The sequence below is a fragment of the Enhydra lutris genome, unplaced genomic scaffold (genome assembly GCF_002288905.1).
Source record: "Enhydra lutris kenyoni isolate GAN:26980312 unplaced genomic scaffold, ASM228890v2 scaffoldscaffold9, whole genome shotgun sequence".
Lineage (NCBI taxonomy): Eukaryota > Metazoa > Chordata > Mammalia > Carnivora > Mustelidae > Enhydra > Enhydra lutris.
The window spans coordinates 44,671,401-44,684,121 of record NW_019154093.1 but is presented as its reverse complement, the minus strand read 5'-3'; the positions used below and the strand labels follow the sequence as shown (position 1 = coordinate 44,684,121).

General features: G+C 39.4%; 1 protein-coding gene across 1 annotated transcript in view; it reads right to left on the bottom strand.

The window, feature by feature from the left end:
* Positions 1-12,721, bottom strand: part of LOC111143432 (adenylate kinase 5) — a 244,372-nt gene that overhangs the window by 91,960 nt on the left and 139,691 nt on the right. The window contains exon 8 of the mRNA XM_022497172.1: positions 8,491-8,567. Coding sequence (XP_022352880.1) covers positions 8,491-8,567 — 77 coding nt within the window. The remainder of the gene's footprint in view (positions 1-8,490; positions 8,568-12,721) is intronic.

Below are 12,721 nucleotides of genomic sequence, written 5' to 3'. Positions count from 1 at the left end.
GTGACAGGCAGAGGGAGAAACAGGCTTCCCACTGAGCAGGGAGTCCAATGCGGGGCTTGATGCCATTACCCTGAGATCATGACCCAAGCCAAAAGCAGACTCTTCACCAACTGAGCCACCCAGGCGCCCCAAGAGCAATTAAAAAAAATGTAATTATGTTAAGTCCTGCTCCCCCATATACTCCTGCCATAAACAAAACAAAACAACTCTTCAAGGCTTCCCATGGGTCTTAGAATCAAGTCAAAACACATAACTGCTCTACAAAGACCACTCTCCAGGCTCCTCTCATATCACAGACCATAATGAGGGGAGGAGACAAAAAAAATGAGGCCATAGAAGTGGCATAAGCCAAGGGATCCAAAAGTTTTAAGAAAGCAGAAAGTGTCATCAATGTGTTGGATTTCATACATTGTAAATGACCTACTGACTTGGCAGTAATGAGATGATTTTTGATAGTCTCTTAGAGAAACAGGGTAGGCAGAAACTGGTTTCCAGGGTAGATTGGGAGGTAAAGTCATGGAGCAGAGGAACTGACTTTGTTTTTACCCAGTTTGGTTTTGAGGGAAAATGGAGAAAAAAGACAGTATCCCACTTGGACTTCCCATGACACTTGGTGCTGTTGACCGCTCCTTTCTTCAAAGTAGAGATGTTGGGTTGTTAGATAGAGAAAAAGAAAGATACTTTGAGGATGAGAGCCTTGAGAAAGATGGAGCCATATCTGTTAATGGATCAAGGTCCTAGAGAGGTGGAAGCAGTGGGATCAAGGACTTGGGTAGACAGTGAGCCTGGACCCAATCAGTTGTTCAGTGCATATCCATTAAGGATTGTTACGTCTTCTTGAATACTGATGCCTCTCTTGTTATATAATGCTCTTCTTTATCCCTGATAAATTTCTTTGGTCTTAAGTTTGCTCTGTCTGAAATTCATATAGCTGCTCTTATTTTGTTTTGGTTAGGGGTAGCATGGTGCATTTTTCTCCATCTGTTTACATTACTTTACAAGTGTCTTTATACTTAAGTAGGTTTCTTGTAGACAACATGTATTTGGGTCTCATTTTTTGAATCACTCTGAAAATCCCTGTCTTTTACTTGGTATTTTTAGATTGCTGACATTTCTGTTTATTTGTTCATTTATTTTTTTTAGTAATCTTTATACCCAACGTGGGGCTTGAGCTCCTGATCCCAAGATAAAGAGTTGCATGCTCTTCTGATGGAGACGGCCAGGCGTCCCGTGATCGCTGACATTTAAAGTGTTTGTTGATACAGTTGGATTAATACCTCCACATTTGTTACTGTTTTCTATTTATTGCCCATTTTCTTTGTTTCTATTTTTGGCTTCCAATCCTTTTCTGCCTTCATGGCTTTAACTGAGCTTTAAATCATTTAATTGAGGTTTTAAATGATTCTATTTTCTCTCCTTTCTTAGAATATCAATTATACTTCTTTTTAAACTTTTTAGTGGCTGCCCTAGAGTTTGCAATATACATTTAAAAGAACCCAAGTCAACTTTCAAATAAGTGGACAGTGAGAATGGCTTATAATAACAAAATATTCTCAATTCTTCTTGCCATGCCTTGTATCATTGCTGTCATTCATTTCACTTACACATAAGCATGCATAATTGAACACATCATTGCTATTATTATTTTGAACAAACTACTATCTGTTAGATCAACTGAGAATAAGAAAAATAAAAGTTTTCATTTTACCTTCATTTATTCATTCTCTAATAGTTTTCCTTTCTTTATTATGTAGATGCCAATTCCTAATCTAAATCACTTCCCTTCCCTTCAGAGAATTTCTTTTAACATTTTTTGCAAGGCAGGTCTACTAGCAACAAACTCCCTCAAATTTTGTTTGAGGAAGTCTTTTGCTCTTTCACTTTTGAAGCATAATTTTGTAGGATACAGAATTCCAGGTTTAAACATTTTTTTCCCTTTACACATTAAGTATTTTACTCTACTCTCTTTCTTTCTTGCATATTTTCTGAGAAGTTGAATGTCTTTCTTATCTTTGCTTCTCTATAAGTAAGGTGTATTTTTTCTCATGATTTTTTCAAGACTTTTCTTTATCTTTGTTTTTTTTTTTTTGCAGTTTGAATATATTTATATATTTCATCTTTTGTAATTGTCTCATATTTCTTGAATGTTCTGGGTTTTTGTTTGTTTGTTTGTTTTTGTTTTGTTTTCTGTCTTCTATCTCTGTACCTTTCGGTTTTGGAAGTTTTTATTGTCATATCCTCAAGTTCAGATATTTCTTCCTTAGCCATGTCCAGCTTACTAATGAGCCTATCAAAGGCATTTTTCATTTCTGTTATAGTGTTTTTGATCTCTGGCATTTCTTTTTGGCATTTCTTAGGATTTCTGTCTCTCTGCTTACATTACCTTGCATATTATCCATTCTTGTATGTTGTCTGCTTTTTCCACTTAAGCCCTCAACATATTCATCATATTTTTTAGAAAAAATCCTGTTCTGACAAGTCCAGTAACTTGCCATTTACTACTCTTGTTCTCATGCTTTTCAAATGTGTTCTGTCTTCTAGTATGCCTTGTAAATTTTTGTTGAAAGGTGGACATGATGTACTACATAAAAGAAACTGAAATATATAAACTTTTAGTAATGTAATGGTAAGGTGAGGGGGCAAAGGAAACATTCTGTGAAATACATAGAGTCCTATGATTAGGTCTCAGTCTTTTGGTGAGCCCCTGGACTATGAACTTCACCAGTGTATCTTAGGTTTAGGTGGGACAGGATAGTTAGGGGGTGGGGGCCGGAGTTAGGTATTTTTGTTCTCCCAGGTAGGGTAGGTTCTGATAAAATCCCAGCAAGTTAGGTTCTAATAAAATAGTTTCTCCTGGGAGCAGGACTTATTAAGAAAAGAGGGCTCTGGTGTATTTCAAAATGGTTCCTTTCCCCCCTTTCCCCCTTGCCAGAAGCATTAAATGATTTTTCTCTGATATTCACTCTGAGGATCTGGTAGAGCTCCTGGAGATAAAACTCACAAAGTGTGGGGACCCTTATGATTGGCTCCCCCTGGGGTTTTTAACTCTTATACCTGCCCACACTGAGCCTCCCGTAATTTGTCAATTACAGTTAGGTTTTCCTACCCTGGCATTGGTCCTGGTGAGGTTCTTGCTTGTGGGTTTCTACTCTTTTGATTTTTTTTTTTTTTGACTCTGCCTGTCTGTCTCTCCAATTTTTGGTACATTGGTTTGCCTTGTGACCTCATGAATCTCTGAGAGATCTAAGAACTGTTGAATTTTCAGTCTATTCAGCTTTTTATGTGTTAGGAAACATGGATTATGATTATGTTCCTACACGCCAGAATGAAAAGCAGAAGTGCTCAATTAGCATTCCCTTAGCTGAGGACGTGGGGGCCTCTGTCAAACACAGAAAGGCAGTGATGTCTGAAAAGTTCAGTCCAACCTGGGTTTGGGGGAGGGGAAAGAAGGGTTTACATTTATGGAGGATTTGTTCTGTACAAGGTCCCCTACCCTGTGTACCTCTCCCAACAGTACTTCCAAGTGAGGTTATCACCACCATTTTCTAGAAGAGGAAACCCAGGCTCAGAAGAGTTATTAGCATGAGTTAACAAGTTATCAAAAATTACATATTCAGAAGAAGAACTGAAGCCATTTTATGGGCTTTTAAAAGCGGACTGTTTTTGGGGATATGCTGCATGTCAGGCTGTGTGGCAGGCATTGAGGACAACTAGAACAGAACACAATCCCTGCAATGCCAGAGAATATTACAACATAGGGTGTCCTGGGCCCCCCGAGAAGGTGAACTGAACACGTAACAAGATAAAGGCTTCCTTGAGAAGAAGCATGGCCTTGATGGTGCATGAGTATGGTTATCTGGGATAGGCATGATATGGTTGGGGAAGCTTCCACATGGAGAAAAGGGACTGTGTAAATCACAATCCACTTGGGGGAATTGAAGATGTATTAATGTAGCCGGGGCACAAAAAGTGTTTAAGAAGCAGGATCCCATGACTGGCTTTGCTTTTCAACAAGACCATTATGAGGGCTGAGGAGGCTGGGGCAGGGAGACTTGTTAGGAGACTATCCCTGTGATCCCAGGGAGGAAGGCTAAGGGTGCCAACCAGGGCTGTGGCAGTGGCACCAGAGTGGAAGGATCGATTTCTGTACAGGAGAACTGACTGGCTTCTTGATCAAACTGATGTAGGGTGGGAGAGAAAGGAAGCAGACTATGAAGACATCCTGTCTCTGGCTTGAGCAGCTGGCAGGCTGGAGGTATCATTAACAGAAATAGGGAAAACAGAAGGACAAGCAGATTTTGTGGGGGAGGATGGGGATTTTGGGTCTGGACGTGTTGAGTTTGAGAGGCACATGGGAAATCCAAGCAGTGCTGTTTAGCAGGCAGACATACGCGATGGGAACTCACCTGGGTGCCCTGAGCAGAGTAGATCGTGGCTGTGGTTGAGCTTTTTAAAGGAGAACATGTTCAGTGAGGATTGAAGGGGCCCCAGATGCTGGGAAACATTCACATTTAAAGAAGGGACCAGCAGAGAGCAGTTTAGCAAGGACACCAAGAACCAGTGGATTGACAAGTAGGAGTAGCGCCGGGAGAGTGAACACAGAGCAGGCAAGAGATACATGGCTGAGGCTGACTCAGTGCTCACCAAATTCATCCCTGCATTCCTGGATGTCTAAGCAAGCTCCTTTTGCCAGCCTCCCTGTGTGTGGGGAGGGCCGGGGACTGCGGCTGCCTACCAAATTCGGAAGGACATAACACGTAATTAAGAGTAGGTCCATCTTCCAAAAGATCCATGATCCCTTTTGGAGGTTCATATAGAGGAACCTCTGGAAGGCAAGTGCTCAGATTTGGAGTTTTATTTATTACTATGGCAGACCCCAGCCTGTCTGTGCTGGTCCTGGCTCTGGAGTCAGATGGCTGTGTCTGAATTCTGTCTTTACCTCTTGCCAGCTGTGTAACTTTGAATAAACTGCTTAATTTCTCTGTATCTCAGTTTCCTTATTGGAAAGGAATATAATAATAATATATTATTATATGACAACATAATAACTATATAATTATAATTATAAAATAATCATATATAAATATAAAATAGTTATATTTTTATATATTATATAGTATATGAAATATATAAATAAAATTTATATCACAAATATAATAAAATAAATCAATAAAATTTATATTATAAATAAAATAATTATATATTATATAATATAATAAAATTATATGATAATAATAGAATAAATGACAAAATATATTTAAGTAAAATATATTTTAATAAACTATAACAATATTATAATAATATCTATTTCCTATAATTGAGGATAAAATGAGGTAATGAATGTGCAGTATTTAGAGCAGAATAAATAATTTAGAGAGGCGAGAGTCTAAGGGAAAGGAGAATGTCAAGAATGGGAGGCTGGGAGGATGGTTTACAACTGGGGTCAGCAAACTATGGCCTGCAGGTCAAATCCACCACACTGCCTGTTTGGGTACAGCCTTTTGGTTTAAAATGGGTTTTATGTTTTTAAATAGTTGAGATAAATCCCATGAGAACTATGTGGGTTTCAAGTTTCAGTATCAATACATAAAGCGTTACTGGCACCCAGCCGTACGCCTCTGTTTCCACAGGGTTATGGCTGCCTTTGCTCAACAATCCCTACAGAGGCCTACGGCCCACACAGCCTAAGGTATTTACCACACAACACTTTATGGTAAAAGTTTGGGGAATAAAATGCAGGAGAGGTCCAGAAAGATAACTGAGAAGTGCTAACTGGAATTGGCAATAGATCATCAGCGACCCAGATAGAGGCTTTACTGTGAATGGTAAAAGGAGAAACTAGATTTTGGTGCCAAGCCGATCAAAGTCTGTCTCCTCACTCCCCAGCTCACTAGCTGGTCTGTCTTGGGAGGCATCTTAACTTCTGTGAGCTTCTGTGTCCTCTGCTATAAACTGGGGATACATGGAGCTACCTTCTTGAGTTTTTGGAAGGATTAGCAGTAATGCACGTAAACCATAACACACAGTGTTTGGCTTATAACAGGTGCTCGAGAAATGCAAGCTCTTGTCTTTTTTTACTCTGCTGTCACCAAAACTGTTGTTCCTTTATAGGTAATGCCTTTTGACTTTTGATATTTTATTTTTGTCTTCGGTGTTCTAAGTTTCACATTATATGCCAAGTCCCTGCCAGGTCGTCCCTCTTCAATGAGGTCATCCTATTTAATACTATCCCAACCCCAGCACTCCTAATCCTCTTACCTTATTCTACTTTTCCTTTTCTTGTAGGACTCACCACTTCTGACATCTAGAGAATTTACTTATTTATCACGTTGATTGTTTAGTATCTGTCTTCTCCACTAGAATGTAAGCTTCTTGCCTATTTTTTACAATTACACATTTCAAGTACCTACACAGTATCTGGCATACAGTAGGGGATAAATTAGTATTTGTTAAATGACTAAATGAAAAAAAGAATAGGGAAGAGTTTTGTTTTCGTTGGTTTTTATCCTGCTCAGAACTGGATGCGCTCCTTTAATCTGGGGACCTGTGTTGTTTCTCATCTCTGCAAAATTCTCAACTATTATCTGTTAAAATAAAAAAATGAATCAAAGCATAAATAAAAGGGAGCCTCTGCTCCATCCCTCCTCCATTTCCTCCTGGAACTCTTTTTCGAGTATGTTGGCCCAATCAGTCTATCCTCAGTGACTCCTGAATTGTTTCTTATATTTGACAACTGTTTAGCTTTCTGGTTTATTCTAAGACAATTTCCTCAGTTCTGTCATTTAGTTTCTTCAGCTGTGTCTAGTCTGCTATTCCAACTGTTAATGGAATTTTTATTTCAATGACAGTATTTTTTTGTGCCTAGAATTTCTATTTCTTTCCTTTTCCTTCTTGCCTCTTCCTTCCCATTCTTTTCTGTACTTGTTTCATGGTTTATTTTCCTTTTATCTACTTGAATATTTTAAGTATTTCTATATTGGAATTTCTTTCAGACTTTCTTGTTCGCTCTAGTTCTTGGGGTGTGAAACCTTCCATTTTTTGAATCAGCTGGTTATCTGGTAATGGATCATGTCTTTATGCAGCCTGTAATTTTGGATCATGAGCTCCCCTTCAGTAGTGATGTTTGGAATTTGCCTCTGCTAGGGTCTTGGGAATGAGCGACTGAAAAGGCTCCTAAAATCTATCACTGAGTGGCCTGTCCTTGGAGGCTGAGTTAGGAGGCAGTATGGCGCAGATGTGAGGAAATGTGCCCTAAGTTCACTTCCCCACTGTGAAACTACTTTTAACTGTGGGCAAATTACTCTTTGAGTCTTTATTTTCTTATCTATAAAATATGATAATAATTCCTATTTCCTAGAGCTGTTGTAAGGGATTAGTGAGAGAATAAAACTTGGCACGATGTTCGGTATGTATTAAGTATTAATAAATGCTAAAAATATAAATACACAGTACCTATTATATCACTTGTCAATATTTTCTCTTTGCTATTTAATATAAAAGAAAGAACCTAATGCTCATGAAAATGGCTTCTTTTTTTTTTTTTAAGATTTTATTATTTATTTGAGAAGAGAGAGAGAGAGTGAGAGCGAGAGCGCGTGCATGTGAGAGACTACCAGCGGGGTAGGGGGCAGAGGGAGAGGAAGAAGCAGACTCCTCAAACAGCACATAGCCCTACACGGGACCATCCCAGGACCCTAGATCATGACCTGAACTGAAGGCAGATGGTTAGCTGACTGAGCCACCAAGATGTCCCTTGAAAATAGCTTCTGAATATGAATATGAAATGCATAGCCAGCCACTACATTTGGATACTGGTTAGATCTATCTGCTTTATTCGTGGCATATATACGTTGAAGATGGGGGAAAAACCCTCATGCTCACTCGACTTTAGCCATCGCAGAGGAGTAGTAGAAGCAGATGAGCAGTAGAAGGAAGTTTCAGACATTACCCACTTTTTAAACAAAAAGCCTAATTAGAGAGTTAGATCATTTTCCAACTATTTTGGATTATTAAAATACAGCAGGAGGGAGAGTTCTTCCGCTGAGAGGAAAATGACCCAGATAAATTTCTCTGGTTTTATTAAAATAGAAAATATATTTGACTTCTTGGCTGTGTTGTTGTTGGTCATTAGTCCTTTTCAAAGGTTAGAAATAGAAAAGCAGAATCCAGAGCCTGTAGCTAGTACTCAGTAAATACTGTTAGGTCCTGATTGGAAAGGGATCGAGAGAGGCAAAGTCTTGCATTAGAGAACCTCACATAACCTCACTTTCTTCTCATGTAATTCAAACCACAAACCTTTCCTTAATTAACTGCTGTTTTGAAAGTATGGGGAAGGGGTAGGGGGCTGAAGCTGTAGGTTAGTATGATTTATCATGGAATATGCTGTTACCTGTAAACACCTAAAAATGATTTATAATTCTAATTTTCATAAAACACAAAGTTTAAAATTTAAAACATTTCAATAGAGAGATATTTTTAGACTTTAGTTACCTGATCTTCATAGTCAGACCCTGTATCAATGGTCTCTCCAGTGTCCAACATCATTGAAGGATCAAGGTCACTCGAACCTAAGATGAAAGAAAAGATGACCTGATGAAGGCTGTCTGTGTATATTTCTATAGAAAACTATCTCCCATTAGGTTTCCATATCTTCTTATGGTTACATTAAATTCACAAACATTTTTAGACTCTTCTCCTCTGCTGGGCACCATGTTTGGGCTCCTAGATAGAAAATACAGATATTCTAGACACTGTTTCCTGCCTTAAGGAGAAGACAGTCCCGTGGAGGAGACTGATTTGTCAACAGTAAGGTTCAGAAACCAAAATAAAGAGCTTCTAAGTTGGGGCGCCTGGGTGGCTCAGTGGGTTAAGCCTCTGCCTTCAGCTTAGGTCATGATCTCAGGGTCCTGGAATCGAGCCCCGCATCAGACTCTCTGCTCAGCAGAGAGCCTGCTTCCCTGCTCTCTCTCTCTGCCTGACTTTCTGGCTACTTGTGATCTCTATCTGCCAAATATTAAACAAAATCTTTAAAAAAAAAAAAAGAGCTTCTAATTCCAACTAGAAGTGGAGGTGATGATGGAAGTAAGAACTAACCACAAGGAATAAATCTATGAGCCTGAATTTTGAGGGTGAGTAAGGATGGTCCAGCAGGGGAAGTGGTTTAAGGGTGTGTAAAGGAGATAGAGAGAACACCATGAGCAAATTGTAGAGTGGGAGAAGAGCAGGGAAGTTCCAGAAATAAGTGGGGCTGAGTTTGCTCCTTCCATGAAAACCTGACAAGTTTTTCCTCCAGGCTTTGGGTCACCTTAGTCTCTGACGATGAGAAACATCAGGTTAACTGAAGTTATTAATAGGGAGTTTTCCCTTATCCTAGGTACTACAGGTTACATTAATTTGCTTACCCACTAATCCTCAAGGCTCAAACTTAAACTGGTAATTTTCATAATGGGGCTCCTGAAGCACAACTGATTTATCATCCTCTTTAATGACTCTTTCCCCCCAGGAAATACATATCACCTAACTAGCCGGAAAGACAGAATTCAGTGCTGCCCATAAAATGCTGTATGTCCTTGTGAAGAAACAAACCACTACACATTTCATTGTAGACCTGTCCTTGCAAATAATTCTTGGTCAGAAGACACACTGACTGATGTTTAATGAACATTCAAAACATCAAGCATCTCACATGGCTTTTCAGATAGAGCTCTCCCAGAGAGGCTGCTTTCATCTTTTCTTCCAACGAGAGTTTCAAGGTTTGTCCTCACACAGTCTTTTCTCATCTCTTCTCCTGTTTTTTTTTTTTTTTTTTTTTTTTTCCCCACTCCTGATTACCCCCACTGTTTCTCAAATCAACTAAGGACTTGCCCATTGTCATACTGTCTAAGTACTAAGCAGTAACAACCTTGTTTTTGTGTATCTTTACCCTTTATTTAAAGGACAATTAGATTTTTCAGAGTGGAAGGGCGCCTGGGTGACTCAGTTGGTTAAGCCACTGCCTTCTGCTCAGGTGTTCTGGGGATCGAGTCCTGCATCGGGCTCCCACCTTAGCGGGGAGTCTGCTCCTCCCTCTGACTTTCTCCCTTCTCATGCTCTCTCTCACTCTCTCTCTCAAATAAATAAATAAAATCTTTAAAAAAAAAAAAATTTTCAGAACAAAGATACTTGACCCATTAAGAATTTTGGAAAGTAAGTAACTGTGGAGTTGCCATAGGTGTGCAGAGCACAGCTGTGGGTGATGCCATCACATCACGTCTGCTGTGAGAGCAGCCCTTGCCAAGTCCATTGCTAATAAGGTGGTTGCCAGAATGGAGTGGGCAAGACAATGCACCACATGCTATTAACAAAGTAAGACTAGAGGGGTCATATGGAAACTTAAATTTTATGTATAATTTTACAAAGTAATGCCATTGTATGCAATTTTTCTTTGTGCTTTTGCTATCTTTTAAATAAGAAATTTTATGAGGTGTATCCGAGAGCCAAAATATTTGATTGTCTTGAAGCCCATTTTGGATCAGTTTGCACTTATATATTGTGGGGCAGTCAAGATGTCAGAAGTAAATGTGCATTTTTCCATTATAGGATCATGGAAGTTTTAGGACCAGTATTTCATAGAATACCACCCTCCCATTTTAGAAAAGAAGAAGATGAGCTTTGCAGAAGTCAAATAACTTGGGCTAGGTCCTACAGAAAGTGAGATCAAAGACAGAAGTCATAGCTCCCAACATATCCTGCCTACTCCGAAGTTTCAGCAGGGACAATCCAAACAGCTTTACGAATATGATCGCTCAACACAGTATGGGACGGGACTTGGTGGAGTCTGCCGTCTCTTCCACATTCTCAGAAAATGAGTAACAGTGGATGGGTGGTGATGAGGCCTATCACCAGGTGGCTGTGAACATGGGAGAATCAGAAGTGGAATCAAGGAGTGCCACTCCAGTCTGGGACAAGTGATGCTCCTTTCTGAGTGGCTGATATAGACAGCAACACTGTCTATATCAATAAAAGCTTTTTTTGTTTCCATAATATGGATATTACCAACCGTGGACTCATAGGAGTGGTGATAGGTACTTGGAGTCAAATGATACCCTCGTCTCGTTGGTATTTGGAGTGATTCATGTGGAACGAGCAATGTGATCTGAACACAAAGGCTTATTAAACATACAGCCTCTTTTAGTTTCTGTGTCCTACTTATTTTATTTAATTAGAAACTGTTCTTTCAGTTGTTTTAAAAAAGTACAAATTTTGAAGAGCTCTTAAACAACCTGGTTAACAGATAATTACACGTTAATATTTAAACTGGAATAAGAATGTTAGAAAACTATCTCCAGCGATGGTTGAATGAAGAGATCTTTGTTTAAAGGGGGGAAAAATACCTTTTTTTTTTTTTTTTTTTAAAAAACTTGTGCTTACAAAGAAGAGATTGGCTTTCCTAACAAAATGCTTTTAACAGAAATTTTATTGTATCATTAAGGGATGGAATTTCTTGACACGTTGTTGCTCCCGGCAACGGTACTAATAAATCATAGGAAGCACTAGACAATGGCTGTCATCGGCTCAGATAGTGACTGAATAGCTTTCATGTTCTTTTAGCATTGGTTGCTGGGTTTGCTGAAAATGGGACCTTTAATAATAGTCCAAGGTTTGACATACAGAAGAAGGAGGTAAATGTAGATATATGTACACATTTTTGCCTTCTTTCATTGAACCATTTAATGTATAAAACACCTGCAATGATCTCGTAACTCAAGAGGGACAGCAAAATTAGGGCATTTTGTGAAAGTGATAGTACAGCTTTCACTTCCCCCTATTTTGAATTTCTCAACTTCTTTCAGATTTCAAAATATTCTTTCTGTAGATACAGAGCTGAAATAGAATCCCGCAGGGAGCACACAGCATCCCCCATTTCGGATGTAGGATCATCTTCGGAAAGATTATTTTCAGGTTGTCTCCCTAAATTTAAGTGGGAAGATGATACAAATTGGCCTAAGAGGTACTGGAAAGCTAACCATATTGCCTTCTGGGACAATGTAACAGACTTTTCTCCTTCTCATGGATCTTTAATCTGAAGTTTAAGGAAGGTGCTCCTTCCATTTTGAGTCCCAAATCGAGGGGCACTCCTGCAAAGCAGAGCTTCTTGGGCAGCGAAGGGGACCTGTAGATAAAACCCCTGTAACACATCATTGGTGCCCCCCACCCGCCGGCCCCAAGGCAGGCTCTCCCTTGTCCTGTCTCTTCGGCTCCACTGTAAGCAACTTTAGGTGGCGTTGTATTTCACCTAAATTTAATTTAGATCTCTAAATTTAAGAACAAAACTTAGAAATTCTATGCATTTGATACATACATACATGCTGGATGACTGAAAAAAGAATAGAAGGACATAGATATTTTGCTTTTGCAGTTCTTGATCTTCTCCATTCACTCCACAAACCTGAAATTCTTCTACGTGCCTCAGGAGTCAGGCACGGAGAGCCCAGCTCTTATTCCAACAGGTATGGAAATTGTTACTGAAGTTTACATTAGAATTCCTCTGAAGAGCATTGCATTTCTTTGAAAAAATATCTGGAAGGTATTTGGGACTAGAAGGTGAGCTTCTCAAGGGATCTGGAGTTGGAACTGTTTGGGGCAAGCTGGCAGGAGTGATTTTCCAGTTACTCCATGACAGGGGAGGGGGAGGAAGGAAAAGAGAGAGGTCAAAGAGACCGGAAGAGAGGAGGAGAGGCTA